A 26,451-nucleotide genomic window follows, 5' to 3' on the forward strand; every position below is an offset into this window, starting at 1 on the left:
TGATGTTGTTGCTTGTAGTGTTAACACACACTCACGCACACACACACTGAGAAATGTGTGTAGGATATTTTATCCTCTTGTGTTAGTGTTGAGAGTTGTGATTGTTTTAGTGTTAAAATGAGTATTATGGGCATGTTTTAAGCGTTATACATGATAAAACATATGTGATGTTGAGGTTTCGTTTTTTTATTTTTTGTTTAGAGGATTTTCCGATCAGAGCTAACATTGAAAATGGTTTCCATTTGCGATGCTTTGACTTGACTGATTTTCATTAGAATCCTTTAATAATTTATATGTTATGTTTAAAATCATTTATAGTTTTTTTTTTATTTTAAACAAATATAAGTGTTTATTTTATTTGGTACTTTGGCTGCAGTTGTTGTTTTTGCTGTGTTGTTGTTTTGCTTTTCAGAGCGCTAAAAGCACGGCTTCTGATATATCGTAGCTATAGTTGTATTAATTATTTAACAATATATGCGATTGTTTGTTTGATTGATTGATTGGTTGGTTGGTGGGTTGGTTTTTGTGTACATAAAATAAAACAAGAGAAAAAAAGAAAGAAAAATAACAAAATCGCATTGACATTGTAATCAAAATTATTTCATCAAATGGGAAATTAAGAAATCATATAAGTACATTTCAAATATAAGTATGTATAATCTTAATTATATTATTGTTCAATGATAAATGTTAATACTCAAGTGGGTTCTTCGACGACTGAGAACTGTACATAACCGAAAGCAACAAAAAGCCGCATAGAAATTATATTCTATTTTTCATAGAATTGAGAAATATAAACAAATGCACAAATTACAAAATTAAAATTAAAACTAAATAATAGTTAAAACATAAATCAGTTAAGCAGAGTGCTCTACCATACAAATAAATAAATGACTTAAATTATAAATCAATATACTTAGATATACATATCATAAATGCTTAAAGAAAAACTACCAGAAAATTAAAAATAAATTAATCAATTGTTAATGCATTTTTATTGAAATATGTGTTTTTATTTTTTTGTAAATTTAATTTATTGTTATGTGTGTTTTTAGTAGCTGCCGCGACGTTGTTCAACACTAAGTGAAACGAAAAACGCAACGAAACGGAATGAAACGAAACAGCGACTGCACAGCAATAACGCAGCGCCGCCGCCGTTGACTACGCAACAAACTGATAAAAGAGACAAGTATATAGTAAGAGATAGAGACAGAGAGAGAGAGAGACTGTGGAATAGCGAGTACAATTAAGTGATGTAAATAAATTTGTATACATCAGAAAATATCGATATTGCTAAAATTAAATATTACGATATTAAATGAGGCGATAGACATCAATTTTTTTTCTCACAAAATATATATTCTCAATAAAATATGAAATAAAAAAAATTATATACTGAAAGTTTTTCAACAAATTTTTATCAGATCAAATTTGCACCCTAATTATACAGACTGCAATTAATAGAATCGATATTTTCCTACCTATCTACATCACTAGTACAAGTTAATACAGAGAGAGAGAGAGAGAGCGAGAGTGAAAGAGAGCGCGTTACACTAAAAGGTTTACTCAAGTTCGAATATTACAGTAAAACAGCGTATAGCAAAGTAGCACAGTTTATAGTAAATATAGTTAGATAAAGATAGAGAGATTGAGAGTGTTAAATGAGAGTCGGTTTTTACCTAATTTCTTTGGTCTCCAGCAAGGACGAAGTGTTCACATCGTTCACCGCATTGATCATCGAGGTGGGCGAGAAGGGCAGGTGATACATGGAGGCGGCATCCAGCGTATAAGCATCGCTGCTCTTGATCAGCAACTCATTCTTAATCTCCATAAACTGTTGATGCGGATTGTGGCCAAATTGATGTTGTTGCAGCAGCTGTTGCTGCGATTGTTGCTGATGTTGCTGATGATGCTGCTGTTGCTGTTGTTGTGTTTGCGAATCCAGCGCATTCGCATTCAGCGTTGGCTGCGTGCTCGCATGTGTGGTGAATGTATATTGAGGCGCTCCAGTGGCACTCATCGTATATGGACACAGATCTCCCAGTTCCGAGGACTCCAGTTTCGGTTGGAAACTCTGCAGACCATCGGGTGTTAGAATCTGATAGCTTTGCACGGTGCCAATGACATGTTGCTGCTGCTGCTGTTGTTGCTGTTGTTGTTGCTGCTGCTGCTGATCGTTGGGCAGTGTGGGCGTGGCAGCGCCCGTCGAACTCAAATACGTGACATTGTCCAGTTCGTAGTGCGTGGGTTGTGTCTGTGATTGACTTGTGGCAACTTGTTGCTGCTGCTGCTGCTGCTGTTGCAATTGCTGCTGTGTTGTTGTCTGATACGTTGTTGCCTGTGCTCGTTGTGGTGCTGCTGCCGTTGTGTATATCGCCTGTGTGCCATCCAGTTGCAATGGCACCAGATTACCCGCCTGATCCTGTATCATGATGCTCTGGCCGTGCAACTGTTGCTGCAACAGCGCCTGCTGCAACTCCAGTTGATTCGAGTAGATGAGTGTTGTTGTTGTCGGCTGCGCTGTCTGCGTTGGCGTCGCCTGGCCACGTTGCAATGCCATGGAGCTGCTGGCGCCGGGATTGGCCAATGCCAATTGTGCACCACCTGGCAATATCATGCCACTAAAGTCTAATGAAGGCAGTGTCTGCAACTGTTGTTGTTGCTGCTGTTGCTGCTGCTGCTGTTGTTGTTGCTGCTGCTGCGTTGCTGCTGCTGTTGTCTGCTGCTGCTGTTGATGCTGCTGTTGCAATTGTTGCTGCTGCTCGACATCTGCATTCTGCACTTCATCCAACACGCTGTCAATCTGCGCCAAACGCTTCTTAGCCGGCGTGCTGCTGGGCGTGCCCGCCTCCCCGCCCTTCTGTTTGCGCACACGCGGCGTGCGGGAGGTGCGCGGTCGCTTGGCGGCAGGCGTGCCACTTGCCTCCGTCTTCTGGGGCGTGGCATTGGTGGAGGGCGGCATGGGCACATCGCCGTGCTTGTCCTTTTTGTGCATTTTCATTTTGTCCGGTCGCGAGAATTCCTTGTTGCAAATGGGACACGCAAAGATCTTGCGATTCTGTCCCTCGTGGAAGAGATAGGCATGCCGTTGGAAGCTGTACTTGTTCTTGAACGTCTTGAAGATGTCGTTCTTGGCACAGACCAGACAATAAGCCACACCATCGATGATGTGCTCATACCGGGCAATGTCCAGGCCACGCACACTCATCTTCTCCAGATACTCGCCCTGTTCATCCTCCGCAATGACGCGCGTTTTACGCTTACGCTTCTGTTTGGCCGCCGCCGCCTTGGACATCATGCCAGGCAATGCATCATTGATGGTCTGCTGTTGTTGTTGTTGCTGCTGTTGTGGTTGCTGCTGCTGCTGACTGCTGATGGTGTAGGTGGTGGTGGTGCCCGCTCCCACTTCAGATTCATCCGCCTCAGCCTCCTCTTTGATGTAATCCTCAAACTCATGATCATGCTCCAGACTCTGCTCCTCGTATTTCACCTGCAGTGCCGTCTCCTCATCCTCCTCCATCAGCTCCTGTGGCTCATATTTAATAATATCAGCGGCAACAGCACTGCTGCCATTGCTGAGGCAATCGCTGCTGCCGGGCTCACTTTTGAGCACATGATATTCCTCATAGGTGCTGCCATCGAACTCAATGATTGTGCCATCCGTATTGACCAGTGCTGTTGTTGTTGTCGTCGTTGTTGCACCACCATCAGAAGCACCAATCCCCGCTGTTGCCGTTGTTGCGCCGCTAACCGTCGTCGTTGGCAAACCACCATTATAATTCTCAAACACTATCGTTGTTGGCGTCTGGCCATCCTCACCAGTTGTGGTTATATAATGATATTGAGGTTGTTGCTGCTGCTGCTGTTGCTGCTGTTGTTGTTGCTGCTGCTGCTGCTGTTGTTCCGTTGCTCCATTTGTGGTGGCGTTCGTGTGCAGAATGGAGGACGAACTAATAGTTGTGACCACATTGTCTTTTGTTTATATTGATTGAAAGTACATATTCGGTTTGGTTCATATAAAAGATGTGTTTCAATGTAATATTTGCATAAATAATCAATAAATCAATTCGAAAATCGAAATTGAAATCGTAATCTAAATCAAAAATCAATCAACAATTCGCCAAAATCAAATACCGAAATCAATTAATTAATGTAGTGCTAAATGATAACTACAAATCGTCTCTATAAAGGGTATACAACTATCGATATTGATATCGCTTAAATCAAATAATTAATCTTCTATATACCAATCTTAAAACAATTTTAAAATTTTTTCACAGATTATCGTTTTAAGTTTATTTCGTATATTTAAGATTATTATCCATTAATTCATTGTCGATAGTATTTATCAATAGTTATATCAGCAGAGATGGTGAGTGAATTGGTATTTGTTTTTGTGTTTACTTAGTTTCTACTGATTATGTAATTATTCCAAACATAATTTATACTTTGGCAATCGATAACAAACTGAATTGAAAGATTCTAGCATAAAAAAATTATAAATTCTCAAATTGTACAGTATAGATTCCAATTTAAAGATGGCAAATTAATTCGCACATGTTGTGCATTCTCAAATACAAAATTAAAACTAAATAAATAACTTAAAATTCTAAATTATAAATTCAAAATGCGGATAAACTAAATAAAATATGCTACACGCTGTGTTCACAATGAATAAATCAGATCAATTATCTACTGAATATTCAGATATATCTGTGTTTTAATTAGTTGAATAAATTAAAATTATGATATTGTTGTAGAGATATTAAATGCTAAGTTGTTGTTTAAAAATACAGATTTTGTGGAATGAATCGGAATTGAAACGACTTAAATTCATTGTGAACAAAGTTAACAACTTAGCAGCTAAACTATAATAAATCAACTGTAAATAAACTAAATACGTACGCTAATTAACTAAAAAATAAATTAATAATAAATAAATAATAAAAATTAAGTTGTGAGCCTTTTTTAAATGCGCATTGCACGATTTATCAGTAATATTTTAATATATTATTATTAATATTGGTAATTGGGCTTAATTTGTGCATTTATTTATATTTTATTATACAAATCGGTTTTTGTTTTCATAGATTTATTTCTGATATATATGGTTTGTATAATAGATATGAGATACAGCAAGAAACATATGCTCAGTGTGGTACGGAGTTTATAAAGTGTAAGAGCGAACTGAAAAGCGATTTGTTATTTGAGTTTTTGGGATGCAATTTTGATCATCTTTTTTTTTTTAGATTTTTTGTCTATTTGTTGAGCATCAACTAAATACGAGTTTAGTTGACATTTTTTCGTATTTTGTTATTTATTATTTCCTTAGTTTCAATATTTGGAGACCAAAAAATAGTACAAAAACACCGTAAATGGAAGACCAGCACAATGAATTAAATTAATATATAATAAAATAAATGGATTGCGATTTTCCCAATTTTTCTTTCTTTTCCTCTTATTGTTTTGCGCAGAAAAAATTTACTTGGCACCAAAATTGTTAAAATTTAAAATAAAAATACTACGAAATGTTAATTGAAATGCGTTGATAATGAAATGAGATGAGCGTTATTAGACAATTTACAACAATTTTTGCCAATTGGAATCTTGTTACCAAACAAAATAAAAAACAACAAACAAGTTAGTAAGTGAAGCTAAGTTAAAAATACCAAAAAATATACCAAAAAGATACCAAAACAAAAAATTATTACGAGCACACAAAATGAAAGCAAATTTATTTTCTTTTAAATTAACTACATAAACAACAGACACACAAAATTAAGACGGAGTTGTTAGCTTACCGGCAACATGTTGCTGCTGCTGCTGCTGTTGTTGTGGACTGCTGTTGCTGCTGGCAACGGCAGCAGCTGTTGTTTGATATGTGGCCGTTGCTGTTGTTGTCGGCTGTCCATTTGCATCACAGAGTATTTCATTTTGCAGCTGATAGACGTTGCCGTCTGTGCTGCTGTATTGTTGTTGTTGCTGCTGCTGTTGTTGTTGTTGTGGAATGCCGTTCAGTGTATTTGCTGCTGGCAACATTTTGAGGCTAACAATTTTCTGTTGCTGCTGCTGTTGACTAGATGTTGTTGTGGTTGTTGTTGGCGTTGCACTGACGCTTTGCGGTTGCTGCTGTTGACTTAGTTTTGGTATTTTCCCCTCAAATTTTCGCACTTGTTGCATGAATTGTAGTTGTTGTTGTTGTTGCTGTTCGTTGAGTCTGCGTTTGGCATCTGTAAAAATTGTGTCGAGATTTGTATTACATGTGCTAGCAAAAGTTGTTAGTTAATTGTTGTTGTTGTTGTGATTTGATGTTGATGTAGTTGTTATGGTGGCAGGTAAGCGTTGGGATATTTCAAGCGACACACACACAAACACACATGAATACATACATATGAAGCGACGAAGAAGAAGAAGCAGACGAAGACGAACCAAGCGACACCTAAAGAACTTGGAAAACTGCAGCCCAAACCAACAAACAAGAGGAATCTATAGCTTATCCTTAGCTCTTCATCCTTTGCTTTGCAATTTATTGCATTTGTTTGCATTTCATTCGAGTTTTTAGTAAAACAGTTTTGGTTTTTGGTTAGTTTTTATAGCATAGTTATTTTTTATGTTTTTCAAATAGAGTGCTCTCGTATATTTCACAGTCGCTTACAAAGTAGGACACAACTTTAGACCTTTAAAACTTATGTTTTAGCGAACAAAAAACTAAATGAGAAACTAAAATCAAATACAATAAAAGAAGACGACGACAACAACAACAAGGACGCTGATGATGACGACGAAGACGACGACGACGACGACGTTGATGTCTTTGGAGGAACACATACAAGCGGCTGTGGAATTTGCGAGTTTAAAGGGATTTACAGATGGCAAAATGTGGATAAATGTTAGTTAACATATTGGGAGAATGGATGGAATGAAGGGTTATTGGATGTTGGGTGATAATGCTGTGATTCTTATGTGACTATAGTTGTTGATGTTGTAGCTGTTGCTGTTGTGACTGTTGCATTGCAGTGACTGTTGCTGCTGCTCATGTTGCTGCAGTTGCTGTTGTTGTTGCTGCTGTTGCGCTCACCTCCACCAACGCCAACGCCGCCGCCGCCATCGCTAACGACAGCAACTGTTGTTGCCGTTGCTGCTGCTGTGCTGTCTGCAGCTGTTGCTGCTGTGATATTGCTGCTGCTGCTGGTGCCACTTGTGGCTGCCTCCTTTTTTCGCCGCGTTGGCGTCTTGCGCGGCGTGGAATTCGCCTTGGCACGCGCACCGCCGCCGCGTGCCCCTCGCGATGTGGAGGAGGTGGATGTGGAGGATGCTGGCGATATGGAACGATCATCTTTATTGGCACGCGGACTGCGACCACGACTGCTGTTGCGTGAATTGGTGCGTCTCTTGCTTGCCAGCCAATCATCATCATAATCCGCGTCGTATTTACGCTTATGCTTGCGACGCTTAAAATCCTCCTCCTCATCATCGTCCTCTGCAAAGGAAACAGATCAAAGAAAAGCAGTTGATTTAAATAATTCAATGATCATGTTGTTGTTGCTGTCATCTCACCAGTGCCATCGTCTATATATTCAAGCAACTCCTGTTTGGTCTTGAAATCAGCAGGACTTTGCAAACTCGCATCCTCTGGCGCAAAGTCGGCTTCCTCCTCGTGCAGCGTGAGAACGCTCTCTTTAAGCATGGCCTTGACATCGTCGGGCACATTGGGATTCTGTTGGATTTCATCCAAGTCCAAATCGGGATTGCGCTCCTTAAAACTCTTGGCCTTGGTGGGATTGCATTGTTTCTTCATTCTATCACAAGAAGAAAAGTTATTATTATAAAATCTATAACATATTTGAATTGTACCCACTTCTTATCACACAACAGCACATCGAGATGTGGTGGTAGTGGCGACGCTGTTGTCACAGCATTGGGTGGATCCTCGGGATGACGACCGAAATCACGACCCTCCATCCAGGCATCATAGCGTTCGCTCTGAAAGCGCTTCACAAACGTATCCATCGAGATCTTGACCATGTCATTGCTGCAGGTACATTGCGTTGCACGCTTTCCGTACTCAATCCAACGTTCCATGGCAAAATTAGTCGATTCGGCGCAATTAAAGCCGTGATTGAAGCCAGCATGATAGCCAAAGGGAAACGTTATCATTATCTCGCCCGATTCCTGTGTTATCTGTGAGAGGCAATGCATTGTTTGTTAAGCAGGCAGGGAACTGAGAATATTTCCATTCTAGCGCTGTGCACTTGCTTAAAAGTAGACTGGAATTTGATTTTTGAAAATGTATCTATTTGGAAAGTTATTTGTAGCCTTTTTTCCTTATAAAAAATGTGACATTTCTTCTTAGTGAATGTTAATACTCTGTAATATTTATAATTGAAGTATAAAAAACTAATAATTACTTTGTGGGAAGAATTAATAAGAATTAGATCCCTCACAAAACCCAAAATTAATAGGAATATCTGAAGTCGACTGAACCAGTTTTTAAAAGATCCTTAAATTTGATTTCATCTAAATTTTTGTTGATTAAATTTAGAGTTGACTAACCAAAAAAAATTTAAAATAAACTTGATCTAATACCGAATATTACATACCAAGTTTTCTACCTTGCTCTTATTATCTCTGCGAATTAACATACTAAATTAATTCTCAGTGCTATCTAGAAAATAAATGGTCCTTCAGCAGTGCACAAGCTATCAAATAAATCCCAGTTTTGATGTTGGGTAGTTGTTTAATTGATAGATTTACCTTGCTAACGGGCACATTGTGCTGTTTGAGTATCTGTGGCGATATGAGTGTCATTTTATGACGCAAATACGCATTGCAGTTCTTGTAACTGGCCGGGAAATACTGATTGGCCACCTTCTCCAGACGTCGTCCATATTCGGGCGGTACAACGTACCACGTTTTGGGTGCACCAAAGTGCAGATAATTAATCGAATACAAGTCCATATCTTCAGTGTGCCAGGCGAATGTGGTTTTCCACATGCCAAAGTACAAATAAGCGGTATTAACGCCATCGATCTGAATATTATAGTCCTTGTTGACAAAATCCAGGATGCTACCCAGACGATTAATGTTCCAGCTCTGCGAACACAACAACAAACAACGCAATACTGTAAAAAAAAATAAACACTTTCGACCTTTTTTGAACACTTACATCCTGATCTGTATCTGTGATGCTGCCACTAACATCCGCACCATAAATGGGCGCTACGTAGGTTATATTCTTCCAATATTTTCGCTCCAGATCCTCGAAATCGAAATGCTTGGGCGTGGCATAACGTTCAGTGCTGGCCAATTCGCTAAACTGCTTAACGGTCAACGGTTTCTTTTGTATATTGATCTGTTGATAGCAACCCTGTTTACCGGTTACCACTTGACAAATTGGCGCCGGTATAGTGACATTTAATGCATCCAAATCCGCATAACCGCTGCGACGAGGCACCCACTCGGATGGTGGTACCACCTTGGCCAAACCGGCCTTGTGAGCACCCTGTGATTCCATATAGGCAACATATTTGGGAAAGTCCTTGAACTCCTCCCAGGTGGGACGGAACACCATAATGCGCGGTATATCTGACGACATTTTAGCATGCGTTCTTTTTGTGTCGTTTCGTAGCAACGAGCTTTTTGTTGTTGTTGATCTAAATCTGTAACTGTCAAGAGCAGAGAAGCATTAAATTTTACAACTGCTGCCTCTGCTGACAGATGCTTCTCAGTCAGCAGCAGCAGCGACGTCGACTGCGACTGCGATCCCTGCACTGTTGTTGTTGCTGTCGTCGCTGTTGTTGCTGTTGTTGTTGTTGCTAGGCAAACAGGCAAACAGCTGCAACTTTTTTCTGTCGTCTTTTCGAGCGCCCTTTTTCAATGGGACAGCAACAACAGCAGGCAGAGGGACAATGGCAGGCGGGCAGGCGATTAAGGCTGACAGGATATGCAGTTGCTGCTGCTGCTGTTGTTGTAGTTGTTGTTGTGGCAGCCAGTTTTTATTATGGCCTGTGCCTGTCAGTGATCCTGCATTTTGATTAGCTTACAAAATTTAATAGGTAATGGTAATACTTATATAGAAATAATTATCGCAATAATATAGAACAATTTTGTTAGGTAATAGATAAAATATTCTTTTTAATTTTGCAACTGCTCTGAAATTGTAGAATTTTATTTATTTAATGCGATCATCGTGAAAGTATTGTCAAAGTTTTGTTTTCAGGCTGAAATGCTTGTTATATTTTTTCAACAAAAAAATTTTGTAAAAAGAATTATGTAAATGGTGCTATCAACAACGTTGATAACTGTTATAACTTGAGCTGATAATACAAGACAAACCCAATAAAAAAGATAATAGCAATAAATGCTCGACAGCAGATAAAGAAAAACTGCAAGTTAAATATTTACCAACTTAGTTTGATATATTCTGTATAATTTCTCTATAAAGGAATCTTATAAATTGCATAATAGACTAGAAATACAAAACTTATTTTACTATATAAACCATTAAAGAGACTCTTGAGTTCAAAAACAGAACAATTTGACTGTGTAATTTATGTTTTAAAGATATTTGAATATACACTTATATTTGATTAAATTATTACTAGAGTGTTTATCCAATATCTAGGACTTTATAGATTAATCCTTGCTCATAGCTTTTCTAGAAATCTTTTTACGAGTTTAAGCTCTTGCTAAAAGTTGTTGAGTAACCTATGTAACTAACACATATTTCTCTATTTAAAAAGCTGCTGTTTATATTTTATGTGAAGCTTTGGAGAGCTTCATTTACATACAAATTCCCATTTAATCTCATATGCTGTCATTTTCTTATAATCATATCCATCTATCCTTGTATTCTTCCTAGATCTTTCTCTACATATTTTTATAAATTAATTTTATAACTTAAATAGAAAATGTCGACCTTTATAAGATAATAATTTTGTTTAAATTTAACCCATTCCATTTTCAAATAATCTTAAGCCTTTTCTTTTGCCACGGGGCTTCCCCCTCTGAATTCGCCTTGCATTTCTGGGTTAATGTGATACATACATAATATTTATATACATACACAGAAATACAGTTCGACATAGAGTGCCAAATTTCTAGTCCAATAAACATTTACTATTAATTTTTCTATGAGCATGAAAAACAAATAAATGTCAATTTAATAAATGTAAATTAGGAAACACAAACAAGAGTCCTTAAGCTGAATACGCAAAAATAAAAATGAAAGGAGACCAATTAAAATGGCGCAGAGTGAAACGCGAAACTGCGAAAAGGACATGTTGGTAACACGCCCAATAGGAATAAATGAAAACCAAAGTACAAACCTCTTTTGCAGAACTGTGACTATTTATTGAGCAACAGAAAAAAATTGAGCAATAAATTGATGAATAAACAACTGGAAAGTTCAACGACAACAAGAACAGGAACAAGGACGACAGCGACGGCAACGGCGAGGACGACAACGACAACGACGAGGACAACGCCGTGCGAGACATGCGAGCTAACTACATGGTAGAAAAATTTACGCAATTTTGGTCTACGCAGAAAACTGTACCACCACCCGACGAGGACGAGAGGCGATGACGACGACGATGACGATGAGAAGCAACAACGACGAAGACGAGTGCGCAAGCGAGACGCACGCTGGCAGGACGAATAGCAGGACGAAATGGGCGAGACAAAAAGTAACGAGTCCAATTTAAAGAGAGAACCGACTGCCATATGTGTGTATGTGTATGTGTGTGGGCCATTTGGTATATAAGTAATATGCATTGTGTATATGAAAATTTGAAAATTTATAACTCACTTGTGTGCGCTTCGTTGAATTTCTTTCTCGCTCTCTTTTTTTTTAATATATCTCGCTCTCTCTCTCTTTCTTTTTGTCTTTCTCTCTCTGGCTTGCTCGTTGTATAAATCCCAATTGTTTATTGTTTGATTTTTAGTTTATTGCACATTTTCTTTAGTTGTATTTTCTTTGGTGAAAAACTTTGCATAATTTATTTTATTTCTGTTGCCTACGCTTAGGCGTGATTTCTTTCTATTTTTCTCTTGCCTTTTCGCTTACACCTTCACTCTTAAGCTCTGTGTGTGTGTTTTACACTCTTTTTGCACAATTTGTTGTTGTTTATTTGACACAATAATTATTTGTTGTTGCTGCTTTGCTTTGTAGTTGTTTTAATTTTTTAAATTCGCAATTTACTTGTTGTTTGTAAAATGTTGTCCTGCAACATTTGGCGATAAAGTCAATGGCGTCGTTTAGCACTCCTTATGCAGCTTTATGTCGAACGAGGGGGCATATGATGCATATATTTATGTTTGTATTTGTGTATTTTGTACATGTATATATTTATATATATATGTATATGTATCATAAACTGCTGCTATAAACACACACGGCAACGGACGCGGGTCAGCAACATGTCTAAGCTGTCGGAGCTGTGAGCGTAAACTGAAACCACGACGAGCCTGACGAGGACGAAAAGCCAGCGTCAGCGACGGCGGCGGCAGCGCTGCTGTCGACTGCGACGCAGCAGCGAAAAAACACAGAAACACACACACACACACACACACATTAACAGAGAGACAGACGCAGAGCGTTGTCCTTTTAATGCGAATGACTGGACTAAAGCGTAATGTGCAAGAAAAACCAAGAGCGAGCACACAACGAACGAGAGCAAAAACAAGTTTCGACATACGTGCGTATGTATGTGTGTGTGTGTGTGTGGAAAATGCTAAAAACGTTGGAAAAGCGGCAGTTGTGCGTATCCGTTAAGAACAATAGAATTTTTGGCAAGCAGAATAAAATCAAAACGAGATGCAGCGAATGAATGCACAAAACAACAATTCGCAATGGACTCGACTCCATTTGGTTCCAGTTTTCGAAACTCGTGCGCTCTAAAACTCGAAACTCAGCATCTGCTAAGCGACAGGGACAGACAGAGAGAGAGAAAGAGAGAGTTAGAAAGACACTGAGTAGGAGTTGTACCAGGCAGCGGCTTACACATAATTATATGCCTCATATTCGTTAGTCCTTGTTGTTAGCGTGGGATTCACAAAGGAATTACTTTAATCTGGGTACAAGATCTATTATCGATCAAGCTCAAAATTTGTTGGGCCTTGCAGTAAAAACTGTGCTACATTTTCGTCTTGCTACTTGAGTGGTTTCCTTTGCCACTTTAAAAGATATTTTTAAATTTCTGAGAAATTTTAGGCATATGTACATATGTTAAATGTCACATTCTTCGACTTAAGTAGCTGGGCATATCGATGAGTTTAATGACAGGTTTGGTTAAATTTAACAACTGTAGGGCTCAGATACTTTCTAAGATTTTTATTTCGTATTATAGATTTATTTTTACAATGTTGCAGAAACTGAATATATTTGTTATTAATCAATGGTTAAATTAAAAAAATAAAATATGAGCACAAATTTAATTTGTGTTTATTGATGAATCAATTAATTGTTTTTTTTTTATTCCTAATTGTTATTGATTGTAGCCCACAAAGGATAATTATAGAATGATATAACATTACATTTTGATCAGTTAGTCAATTATCTCCTAGTCCTCCTTTATTTTAAACAAAAGTTTTCCGATCCTAACTTACACCTATAATTCATGTATTCCTAAATTCTTCTAAGAAACAAATATTAGAGCTTTCAATGTTTTCTTGATTTTGGATAAATGTTTTCTAAAAATATTCACTCCTATTAATTAACATAATTAGCTCTGTTTGTTGATAAGTTTATAAGAAAGTATATATTAATAAAAATATATACATTTAATATCTCTTATATTTGCTGGCTATTGGAGTATTATTTTAGAAAATATTTACACAAATTTAATGAGGTATTTAGAAATAAAAAGAGACATTTTACCCCACAATGAAACACTATTGAATCGATCACAGAGCATGCCAAGAAAGTTCAGGACATTCTGTAAAAGAAACACACTTGCTAACGAGGTAAATGCACCACATGTTTAGTTCATAAAACATGTTTAAAGCCTTAAAATAATACAATTCATGGAGCCGCAGTGCAAATAGCGAAACCAAACTAATTACAAGAAGAAAGAGAATATATGAGGAGAACACATAAATTAACACACACACACACACTTACAAATATATATATGTATATGTGTATAATTTACAACATGTCATTATAGCTGGGCAACGCCTATGGCAAATGGTATGTGGCATGGGTGATATAAGCAGGAGCACGCAACAAGGAACAAGGAACGAGAACACAACGGCAGGATCAAAGCGTGACGCGAGAGGCCGTGCGCGCACAGGCTAAGGACTTAATATGGAAGTAGAGGAAGAAGGCGAAGTACAAAAAATACGTGAAATAAAAAAAGGAGCTGAAGTGCACTTTTGGGGAGCAGGATCCTGCGCGCAGCAAACATAAAACTTGTTTTTGTTTTCTACATTTTATTTTCAAAAGTAGCTCAAGCGTAACCTGAAGAGCGAGAGGAAGAGAGTAAAAGAAAGAGAGCGGCACAGCGTCGCAGCGAGCTTGGTAAAAGCGACGAGAATGACCAGGCGGCGGCGTCAACTTCCGGCAGGACATGTACACACACACACACACATACAACAAGCAGTTGTGTACACAATGTGGTCATTGACTGAACGGTAAAAAGCGAAAACAGGAACCAAACAGCAGCAGCAGCAGCAGAAGCAATAACAACAACAACAGCAACTAAAGCTGACGATGACGTCGTCCTGCTGCCGCTGCTGACGTCGACTGAACCGAAAGCGCGTAGAGACCGCCATAATGCGCGTCCCCTTTTCACTACAAAAGTCTGTATGTGTGTGTTTGAGTAAATGCATGTGTGCGTGTCTCGTGTGTGATTCACGAAGCATATTTTCTAATACAATTTCATTTTTCTCATAAAATTTCAATTCGCCAACGGTTGCCTCAGCTGCTGCTGCTGCTGCGTCAGTCTAGAACAACAACAACAAACATAATTTATTATGCTGCCGCTGCCTGTGCCCATTTTTATATCCTTTTGTACGGCGGCTTATAGCACACGCGTCATACGAGAGAAAAAGCAAAGCGCGCGTCCCCTTTTTCTATATACATATGTATGTATTTTTCAAGTTTCCCTTTTGTTATCTCAATTGCACAACTGTGTAGTTTGAATTTTTTTTGTTTTCTTGTATTTTTTTGTTGCTTTGTTTTGCTTTCGGCCGCTGTTCGGTTACATTTCGAATATCCTTTTGGGCAGAAGCAGGCGCCTTGTACTGTATTTATGTATTTGTTGTACTTGCAGTTGTTGTTGTTATTGTTGGATCGTTGGTCGCCATATTTCTTATTGTTATTGTTCTTGCTTTTCTTTTCTATGCATACCAAATTGAAGCTTTGCTTTGCTTCGGTCCGCTCTGCTCTCACCTCTGCTAACACTGGCGCAGCGCGCAGTCGCATTGCAACTCTCACGCTCTCTCCCACTCTCTCTGAGTCAATCTCTCTCGCACACTCTCTCAGCTGCCATTGCGCCCAGCTGCCGCCGCAATCTAATTAATTCCCTTTTACGTTTGCCGTTCGTCTGTTTCTCCGCCATTGTTTGCCGTTTGATTTGCGCTGCAAAAATTTTTAGTGTCTGCCGCTGTCAGCAGCGTTTTTGTTGTTGCTTTTATTTCTTAATGTTCTTGTTGTTGTTGTTGTGCGTAGAGACGTCGCCTTGCATTGATTTTGTTTTTGGTCAGCGACGTCGCCATTTTGAAAGCGCAAAGCAGGAAAGTAAATGAAAAGGAAATAAAAATACGTTCTCAAGTTAACGTCGCGCGTGTTCAAGTGTCAGCTCCTGGCCGGAAAACAGGCGATGGCAGGATTTTACTTTTCACTTGAAGAATGCTCCAGTTTCCAGCATTTAGAATGTCATAAGGCCACATATCAAGGACTTGTTGGAGACAACAAGACTTTGACTCACTTTAAGGTTTGTTACATATGCAACTACATAACATTACTTAAGATGAAAAACATAAAAAATATTGCATCAGAAAATCAAGCAAACAGTTACAAATTAGTTTTCCAGCTGCAGCTTTTCAGAAGTAATTGAAAAAAATAAATATGTATATTACAAATTTCTTATCAAAATGTTTGATATCTGAATTTTCAAGTTACATGCAATTTATTAATTTTCATATTAAATTCTTTCTACAGAACTGGTTTACAAAGTCAATCCTTTCTCTTTATTATGTGTATTTTATAATTTTTAAAATGTACCTATTGAATGTTTCTCTATTTACTTAGCTTTACAATTATTTTTACTTTTAAGAAGTTCCTTGTTAATTTTCCCTTCTTGAATAAATATTAGTTTTAAATTAATCTAAATTCTAATCATTAGATTCTAATGTATGTTTTAATTTTAATTAGGATAAATATTTTGTATGAATACATTTTTTAAAGGTTACCATGACATTTATAATATTTTTTTTTTATAATAAGGAGTTCCGATCTTATTTTTTCTTCTTGAATTTGATTCTAAGATTAATTTAAAATTGTTCACATTATTCAAATATGTTTCTTTAATTTTCTAATGCTTCAGGTTTTAATGCACAAAAGTATGCAATATATTTTAATAGTTAATTTCATATTATGCATAAACGTTTAGTTTTATCAAAATTCCACAACTTCTTAATGTTTCATACCATCCACCATATGAGCAACCTGCCTGACCTTTAACCTACTGTAAACTGTTATCAAACTTGGGTCAATGTCATTGCATAACCCCAAAAATATTAATTACCCTCAATCGGAACTCAGCACACACTTGTAACACCCACCAACCACTAAGAAGGACGACCTGTTGAGCTAACCAGAAGTTTAGGGGGTTGTCTATAAATAGAGAATACTCTTCAATATATATAGTAGCGACACCTGCGATTAGGTCGGGTCGGGAAATCTACGCTAAAACACCACCTAGAGTAGAGACCCAGAGACGGTGTCAAAACAAACAAATACACTATGCGGTCTATATATCCGGTAAGTATAACGGGGGTATGTTTATGTTATGCTTTATGAATGGGAGCGCGACTCTAACTACCACCACTTCGTACTTTGTTTTGCTTTTCTTTTTTTTTTTGGGAAAACCCCTAAAAGTGACGAAGACGTTGTGTGGATGAGGATGACATGCCGGCACATGCCAATGAACTGCAAGGTGTTGTTCTTGTTGTTGTGGTTGTTGTTGGTGGTGGTGGTGGTGGGTTAAGCACATGACCAAGAGCGGAGCAAGAGCTGAGCACATGGTTTTCCCGTTCGGTGGTCGGTGCCTTGGTGGTTGGTGGGCACAACATTGGGGGTTTCCCCGGTGTTACAACGACAAACGCAGGCAAACGTCCTTGCACCTACAAAGGCCGTTTCATCGTCGACGTTGTGGTTGTTGTTGCTGTTGTGAGCGGAACCACCCCATGCGCCATGTGTCCCAGAGTCAGTGCGCCAAAGTAGGTCGTGGACATGGTCGGTATGCCGGTGGTTGCTCTGACTCTGCCACTGACTATAGCTCTGGCTTACTCAGCTCAGTTGAGTTCTGTTCAGTGGTGGTTCCAATAATATACACATATATGCCCAGACAGTTTCAGACGGACGGACGTATGGAAAGACATGTCTAAGGGTTACTCTGACGCACATTTTTGTTTATAAACATTGCGCAAAAACAGCTGATTTTTTGGCAACATCCCCATAAATGAAATTGTAGAGTCGGTCAGGAACCGACCACCAGAAATCAACAACAAAAACAAAACCTTACCCCTCGACCAGCTGACTCCTCGACACGAAATGTTGCAAGTCTCCTCGCCAACAAGAAACACCAACACCTGCACTTGAAATGCTTAGCCCTTGGACGAGGCATTGGTAACAGCATTGGCAACAGCAACAGCAGCAGCTGCAACGAGTCGAAGTTGCCCGGCAACAACATCTGTCGACCTGGGCAAAGGTAAGGATAATGAATGCCTTTTGACTACGCTACGATATGAAACAAGGACTCGACTACAGGCAGTCGAAGCTACAGCTGCCCGCTGTTGCATTGATTACAACTGTGGAAACATCTGTTTGCCTGGGAGTTCCCCTAAATAGTACTAGATGATTGGACAAATGGAATGGATGGAACTCAACTCTCTTTGGCATGCGCCAACACCAAGTACCCAAAAGCCGCAGGACAATACTACAAAGCATCTGCTGCAGTTTCAGTTCCATTTCAAATTGGCAGCTGATGCTCGTCGAAGGTTTCTATGAATGAGTGTAACAGTATGTTACATGTATGTATGTACATATGTGTATATTGAAAACATTTGTTTGATTTCTAAGCTATCTTTACAAATAGATTGATAGCTTGTAAAATTGTAAAATTAGTTCGTTTATTTTGAGAAAATTTAATCAAAGATCTATGAAGAAAAACTAGATCCCTAATACAAAACATAGCGCAAGAAATAAAACATCTATTTAATACAAACAAAAATAAAGCCTTTGTTCAAAGCAGAAACTAAACCTCAATTACAGGCTAAGTGTACTAATTCTTTTAAATTAAGAAAGAGATATTTATTTTGTATATGAATTTGCAGCTGTTAGAAAAGATTCGTTTCTATTAAATAAAATAAATATACATTTTATGCTGGTAAGGCTGATCCCCAATAAAAAGGGAGCTCGCTTTTCTGTCATGCCAGCATATTGATATCGAAAAAATAAAGTACAGCTACGCATTTGACGATTATTATAAGCCAGACAGGCTTTTAAGAAATGCAGCTTATCGAACTGAAACCTAATACGACAACGATGACGACCCGTAGACAGGGCACGATCGCCCCAATCATGGAACAGGACTCCAAGAAGTGCATACAGTAAAATAAAATGTTAAAGAAAAAAATAAAAAACGAAAAAGTTTCAAATTGCGTTCCGAGCAACTTGTTTTGGGAAAAACCGGTAGCTGGTAGCTCACATACTGAAACCCAGGGCGGGACAAGGACTGCAATCGTTGGGCAGAGATTACATACAAGTTTCGTTTGTAGAAAAAAAACAGTTGCAACATTTGAGATTTCCGTTTTTGCATTTTGTATGGGAAGGAAGTGTAAAATGCAAAAGAGGGAAAGGCAAGAGAAACGTCAAAGAATTGGAAAAAAATCACGAACATCCGTGCTGTGCCGTGTTGTGTCTGACGATCCTGTCGCAGCTGCAACAATCCCATCCTGTGAAATGTTTGCGCAGGCGTACATTGAACTTTGTCCCTTTTCTGTCGTCTCTGTTCTCTTCCCAGCAGGTAGGCTTGTCGTAGACCCAGACGTCTAAGGACTCAGACTCAGATTCAGTTGAGAAGACTGACATACAGAAGAGCAGATGTTTCTCAGTGTCTCAGGCGTTGGCCTGGCGCTGTCTTTGTCGCAGGTCAGTTGTCTCAGTTGTCTGGGACAGACCGAGACAGAGACGGAGAAGACTTTGTCTTTCTTTCATTATCCTGTCGCTCGACTTTCGGTTAAGGGTTGTGCGCATGTCAATAACTTTTTTTTATATTTTATATTATTCTATTTGCTTTTCAAACATTTGTTTGACGCTTTGTTTACACTGCCAGGCAAAGGCGAGTTTGTTTGATTAGAAGAAGTCATTAACACGACTCACGTTGGCAGCTGTTGCCCAGGAATATCGGTTTCATTTTCGGGGCGTGGATCCATTGAAATTCATTGTAATGACAGACCGTCTGGCAGTGGCGGACCTCAAATAAAATAGCTTTTCATACGAAATTCGACATCCAGGAAATAAAATATGTATTTTCAAGTGAATGGCATTTTTAAAACAATCGTTTCATGATCAGAAAGTTATTTTTCCGAAATATTGACAATGTTACAATGTTGTTGAAATTACAAGTGTGGTAAATAAAGTCCTTTATTCTTCAAAGGGAAAGAGAAGAGATTTTGGGACAAATTGGGTAAATTAGCTAACGTTGCATCATTCTAAATAAAGTAAAAGTCGAGAAAGCCCATATCCTAAAAATTTTTATAGTGATTAAGAAAATTTTGTTTAATATTGACAAGGCTTCAAGGAGAATGACAATTAAATGTGTGATATGAAAGTTTTATCTTGTCTTAAAAAATGAAGAAATTTAAAGATAATTAAACTAAATTTATTAACGATGAATTAATCCAAAAATTAAACTATCTATGAAAGTTAAGGTCAAGAAAGTATATTTATAATATAATTTATAGGGATCCCAATAATGTTGTTCAATAATTAAAAAAACAAAGCTTAAAATAACTTTGAGAAAATGTCAAACACACAATATAAATGTTGGATGCTAATTTGTCTTATTACCAAAACGACTTTATCAATATCTATAGATAGCGCACACAATAAATGTATCTGCTTAAATGCAATTTCTTTCAGTGCATTGCCAAATTGATGAGAATATTATTTTATCTGCTCGCTCCGAAAGGCTTCGAAAGGCACAGAGCCGAAGCTTAAGTGACGCATTGTCCGGCTGAAGAATAAAGAGAGAGAGTGTGGGGAACACAAAGAGAGAGCCATGCATTAAGCTCTAGAGAGCAAGGGCTCTGCTGCTTTACATTGAACAGAGGTAAATTGAAAAATCGATTTTGCAAATTTTTATGTGCGCGATTGCAAATTGATATGTATAATTAATGTAAATCTAACTAACTCACCTTTTATTTAGCCGCTTTGATCTTTTTTATGCCGCAAGGCTCGTCAACTGATATCGGTAAATAATTTCAACAAATTCGCAATAGTTTCGGCTAAGAAGCACAGATGCAATAACAAACGACGACGGCGTACGTGACCGAGAACAGTGCGCATTCACAATAGACAAGCAGTATGCGGTTTATTTACAATAGATTAGCCAGCGCTTCTGCACATGCCCATGTGTGTGACTGTGTTTCTCTGTATGTGTGTTTATGTATCGTTGTTATTGTTTTAATTGTTCCTTCGTTGATTTACCAAACTTTTTGATACTATGTCATTTTGCCAATGCATTTCTTACGAATAAATGCAATTGGTATCTAATCAGTGTACACAGAAAAAACTACACAACAGCTAGAGTAACGCGTTGCGTCTCCGTCCTTTTGTCGATGTTCATTGGTATTTCAATGGCATACACGCTGTTGGACATTATAACTTTGATTGCAATCACTTGCACTTGCTTAATATTCTACACTATTCACGTTATTACAGTAAATTTAAAACGTTACAAAGAAAATTGCACTTTTTTGCTAATATTAAAGAAAACACATTGGAAGAGCTAGAGCTGCACAACAATCGATAATACAGTCAAAGCATCGATAACAGAATGAGTACATTGGATACGAGTACAATATATTGAAATATGTCGATATTTTACGACAAAATAAATGAAGCCGCACAATTCAAATTTGAACTTAATTTAGCAAAAAATTAATATTTTTAAAGAAAATTAAAAATTCGAAATAAGATAAAATCAAGGTGATAATTTTTATGAAGTTTGAAAGTTCGTCACTCCTTAATTACCGATTTAGCTACTTTTGTGGTAATTTGATCACAATATGAAAAATCAGAGAGCCCGTTTTTTGTTGCGAAATGACAATTGAAACAAGCTGGTAGCTCTAATGACCACACAGCTACACCCACTGTTGTCAACTTTTAAAAGAAATAAATAGCTATTTCTGGCTGGAAATCGTTATTTTGGCAGCTTTCTACAGTTTTACTTAAAATATTAATAGCAAAAGTTAGCTGAATATATTAAAATAGCCACATTTCCAGCTAATAGCAATTTTGAAATTATTCTAGCAAAAGAACTCTGAAAATAGCCAGATCTAGCCTTAAAATAGCTAAGTTGGCAACAGTGAACTGCACACGTTTTCATCTGTGGCGCATACGAGTGAGTTTTTGTTTTTCATTTAATTATAAATTGAAATATTGCATCAGTTTGGCAAAGAACAATTACTTAAACGGTGTCGCATATTACGATAGCTTTATTGTAGACAACAGCAAGCATGCCGGAAGAAGAACAAACAAGCAGCGCAGAGACGCCAACCGGTGACGGTGGTCCACCAAAGACGGCTAAACAATTGGAAAAGGAGGCTAAAAAAGCTGAGAAATTAGCCAAATTGCAGGCGAAATTGGACAAGAAGGCAGCAGCAGTACCAGCGGCAGCCGAGAAAAAGGAGAAACCCGAGGTAAGTCCCTGTGGGCCAGAATACCTCTATTTATTAGGTTATGTTATTTGTTGTTGCAAAAATATAGTTGTATTTACATTTTTCGCGTATATTGTGACTCATTGTAAACGTGTGCAATTTGAGCTGCTCGCGTGATTACGTTTGCTTGCTCCAGTTTCCAAACAATTTGTTTCGTGTCACGCAAGCATAACTAAATGTGAATGTGAGCTTGAGCTGCTTTTGTTATTCCCTATATACAAATGAGTTTTAGGGTATTATAAGTTTTATAGAAGCTATAGAAACTGTAGCCGAAATGAATGATGGGGTATTGTAACAGCTGATACAGATAATTTTTAGTAGGAGCAACAGGTGAATTACGATTAATTTATCCATATTTGTTTTTATCGAAATAACGAGATTCAGGTTTTTAAATATTTTTAAACAGAGTATCTGCTAGCAGTTACTCAATTATCTTTTCTATTTGGTGAAAGCTAACTTTACACATTTGCTTTATAGAAACGAACCAAGGAGACGAAAGAGTCTGCAATTTACACGGCCAACACAGCTCCTGGCGATAAGAAGGACATCAGTGGAGCTCTGCCGGATGCGTACAGTCCACGCTTTGTGGAGGCTCAGTGGTATAGCTGGTGGGAGAAGCAGGGATTCTTTAAACCTGAATATGGGGTAAGTAATAAAGCAGGGATCGTAAGCATTGTGATTTTTAAAATAAAAATTATTGCTCAATAAACATTATTTTTCTTTTACTTTATTTATAAATAAAAAAATAATAAATAATGTTTAAAAATAATATTAAAACTTTTATAACTTTTTTTTTACAAGATTTCCATTTACTAATAGTGCTTATTTTTAGCGTGATTCGATTTCAACACCCAATCCGAATGGAAACTTCATTATGGTCATTCCTCCACCGAATGTGACGGGTTCACTGCATTTGGGACACGCACTGACCAATGCTATCGAGGATGCCATCACGCGTTACCAGCGCATGAAGGGACGCACCACTCTGTGGGTGCCTGGATGTGATCATGCCGGCATTGCCACCCAGGTGGTGGTGGAGAAGCTGCTCTGGCGCGAGGAAGGCTTGTCACGTCACGATCTTGGCCGTGAGAAGTTCATTGAACGCATCTGGAATTGGCGACGCGAGAAAGGCGGTCGTATCTATGATCAGCTGAAGGCTCTGGGTTCGTCTTACGATTGGTCACGTGTGGCCTTCACCATGGATCCCAAACTGTGCCGTGCCGTCACCGAGGCCTTTGTGCGTCTGCATGAAGAGGGCAGCATCTATCGCAGCTCACGTTTGGTCAACTGGTCGTGCACTCTGCGCTCCGCCATTTCGGACATTGAAGTGGACAAAGTGGTGCTGCCGGGACGCACCTTCCTGGCCATACCCGGCTACAAGGACAAGGTGGAATTCGGCGTGATTATCAAGTTTGCCTACAAAGTGGAAGACAGCGACGAAGAGATCATTGTAGCTACCACACGTGTTGAGACCATGCTGGGAGACACAGCTGTGGCCGTCCATCCCCAGGATGAACGCTATAAGCATCTGCATGGCAAGCATGTGGTGCATCCCTTCTGTGATCGCCGCCTGCCCATTGTGTGCGATGAGTTTGTGGACATTAATTTTGGTACTGGCGCCGTTAAGATTACGCCCGCTCATGATGCCAATGATTACGAAGTGGGCAAACGCTGCAATCTGCCCTTCATCACTATCTTCAATGACGATGGATTCGTCATTGGCGACTATGGGGAGTTTACTGGTCTTAAACGTTTCGACTGCCGCAAACAGATCCTGGAGAAACTTAAACAGCTTGGACTCTACCGCGAGACACTCGATCATGAGATGGTGGTGCCCATTTGCAGTCGCTCCAAGGATGTGGTTGAACCGCTCATCAAGCCCCAGTGGTATGTCAGTTGCTCGGACATGGCTGCTGCCGCCACGGATGCTGTGCGTTCTGGCGAGCTAAAGATTTTGCCGGAGCATCACACAAAGACCTGGTACCATTGGATGGAGGGCATACGCGACTGGTGTGTCTCCCGCCAGCTCTGGTGGGGTCATCGCATACCCGCTTACCATGTCAGCTTCAAGGATGCAAGCGTCCAGGCAGGCACGGTAAGTAGCTAGAAGAGAATCCAAGCTTTTTTCTTTTAAACAAAGATAACTCCTTCTTTTAGCCTGATGATGAGAAGTATTGGATTGTGGCGCGCAGTGAAGAGGAAGCGCTCAGCAAGGCCGCTGCACGCTTTAAAGTGGATGCCAGCCAGATTGTATTGCAGCAGGATGAGGATGTGCTAGACACTTGGTTCAGCTCTGGGCTGTTCCCCTTCTCCGTGTTCGGCTGGCCGGACAACACCGCCGACATGCAGGCATTCTATCCGACCTCGTTGCTGGAGACGGGACACGATATTCTTTTCTTTTGGGTGGCACGCATGGTATTCTTTGGCCAGAAGCTATTGGGCAAACTGCCCTTCAAGGAGGTCTATTTACATCCGATGGTGCGCGATGCCCATGGACGTAAGATGTCCAAATCTTTGGGCAATGTCATCGATCCCATGGACGTCATACATGGAATCACTTTGGAAGGTCTGCACGAGCAGCTCATTGGTTCCAATCTTGATCCACGTGAGATTGAGAAAGCCAAATTGGGCCAGAAGCAAGATTACCCAACGGGCATACCCGAATGTGGTTCGGATGCGCTACGCTTTGCCCTCTGCGCCTACATTACCCAAGCGCGTGACATCAATCTGGACATCAATCGCGTCCAGGGCTATCGTTTCTTCTGCAACAAACTGTGGAATGCCACCAAATTCGCACTGCTCTATTTCACCGGCAATGAGCTCTACAATACACAGCTGACGCTTAATGATCAGTCGAATCCGATGGACGCCTGGATCCTCTCTCGATTGGCGTATGCCATTGAAGTCTGCAATTCGGGCTTTGATTCTTACGAGTTTGCGGATGTGACCAGTGCTTGTTATGCCTTCTGGCTGTACGACTTGTGCGATGTGTACTTGGAGTGCCTGAAGCCAATTTTCCAAAGCGGCAGTGCTGAGCAGCAGGCAGCAGCCAGACGTACACTCTATGTTTGCTTGGACTTTGGATTGCGTCTGCTCCATCCCTTCATGCCCTTCATTACTGAGGAGCTGTATCAGCGATTGCCTCGCGCCGATTCCACGCCCAGCATATGCGTATCCAGTTATCCAAGTAAGTATTCTAATGAATAAAGCTTTTCTTTTGGTTCTTATTCCTTATTCTTATTCCAACAGGCAAAACTTCTTGGCGCAGCAAACAAATCGAGGCTGATGTGGAATTTGTGCAGAAAGCAGCGCGTGTCATTCGCTCGGCGCGTTCGGATTACAATTTGCCGAATAAGACCAAGACGGAGGCTTACATTGTGTGCACCGATGATGCGCCCAATGCAATACTCAAGCGATATGCCAGCGACTTGTCCACCATCGCCTACTGTTCCACTGTGACCTTTGACAGCGCACCGCCAGCTGGTTGCGCCATTCTCACAGTGTCCGGTCAGTGTGAGGTGCATCTGCTGCTCAAGGGACTCATCGAGGCAGACAAGGAGATTGCCAAGCTGCACAAGAAACGCGATCAACTGGAACAGAGTGTCAGCAAGCTAACCCAAGCCAAGCAAGCATCCGATTATGCCACCAAGGTGCCAGCCGAGGTGCAAACAGCCAATGAGACAAAACTCACGGAATCCCGTACGGAAATCGAACGCATTACTGCGGCTATTGAGACCCTGAAACTAATGTGAACCCAGAAGAGTCCTTAAGCTGGACAGAATCTACATCATTATCTTGATATTGTCTAAAGTGCTTGACTAAAGTCGCTACAAGAAAAAAAAAACAATGGATAAACAAGCTAAAATGCATTTTGCTTTAAAGTTTTAAGTTGAAAACAATAGCTACAATTTATAAAATATGTGCTAATTTATTAAATATTACGGATGAACTTATTAAAATGCCTATGAATGAAACGGAAACTGAAAAATTATTATAAAACTGCTCAAAGATTATATATCGATTCAAAAAACATATACAAAAAACACAAGTAGTTTATGGAATTTATTTTTTTTTATTTATTTATTTATGTTAATCTGTTAATTATGAAAAAGAAACTTGGGGGAAAGAAATTGAAAATGAAGATATTCAACACCTCAAGACCATGGTGCGGTTTCATGAATTCTACAGCGCCTGGGCGATAGTAGAATGTTCCACCGCAACCTTAGCTAGACTCTGCAGAGCCAATCAGGCTCTACAAAGTCCATTGACCAGCCGGCACCC

General features: G+C 39.2%; 2 protein-coding genes across 7 annotated transcripts; one reads left to right on the plus strand and one right to left on the minus strand.

The window, feature by feature from the left end:
• Positions 1-118: 118 nt before the first annotated feature.
• LOC117783366 (probable lysine-specific demethylase 4B) lies at positions 119-21,278 on the minus strand. 5 transcript variants are annotated; one of them, XM_034620745.1, is made up of 10 exons: positions 20,647-21,278; positions 11,810-12,276; positions 9,167-9,665; positions 8,755-9,093; positions 7,859-8,181; positions 7,558-7,799; positions 7,079-7,480; positions 5,802-6,230; positions 1,680-3,972; positions 119-445 (listed from the first exon to the last, which is right to left on the minus strand). In XM_034620745.1, exons 3-10 carry the CDS (start codon positions 9,593-9,595, stop codon positions 409-411), a joined length of 4,494 nt encoding a protein of 1,497 aa, XP_034476636.1. In that variant the 5' UTR covers positions 9,596-9,665; positions 11,810-12,276; positions 20,647-21,278; the 3' UTR covers positions 119-408. The 5 variants fall into 5 exon arrangements, with proteins under 5 accessions (XP_034476636.1, XP_034476637.1, XP_034476635.1 ...); XM_034620746.1 differs by lacking the exon at positions 11,810-12,276 and having other exon boundaries at positions 9,167-9,659; XM_034620744.1 differs by lacking the exon at positions 11,810-12,276.
• A 423-nt stretch (positions 21,279-21,701) lies between these two features.
• On the plus strand, positions 21,702-26,150 carry LOC117783369 (valine--tRNA ligase). 2 transcript variants are annotated; one of them, XM_034620753.1, is made up of 6 exons: positions 21,702-21,854; positions 21,947-22,152; positions 22,648-22,815; positions 23,003-24,265; positions 24,328-25,357; positions 25,420-26,150. In XM_034620753.1, the coding sequence occupies exons 2-6, from the start codon at positions 21,970-21,972 to the stop codon at positions 25,920-25,922; spliced, it is 3,147 nt and encodes a 1,048-aa protein (XP_034476644.1). In that variant the 5' UTR covers positions 21,702-21,854; positions 21,947-21,969; the 3' UTR covers positions 25,923-26,150. The 2 variants fall into 2 exon arrangements, with proteins under 2 accessions (XP_034476644.1, XP_034476645.1); XM_034620754.1 differs by having other exon boundaries at positions 21,743-22,152.
• Positions 26,151-26,451: the final 301 nt, after the last annotated feature.

Source organism: Drosophila innubila, assembly GCF_004354385.1.
Source record: "Drosophila innubila isolate TH190305 chromosome 2R unlocalized genomic scaffold, UK_Dinn_1.0 1_C_2R, whole genome shotgun sequence".
Lineage (NCBI taxonomy): Eukaryota > Metazoa > Arthropoda > Insecta > Diptera > Drosophilidae > Drosophila > Drosophila innubila.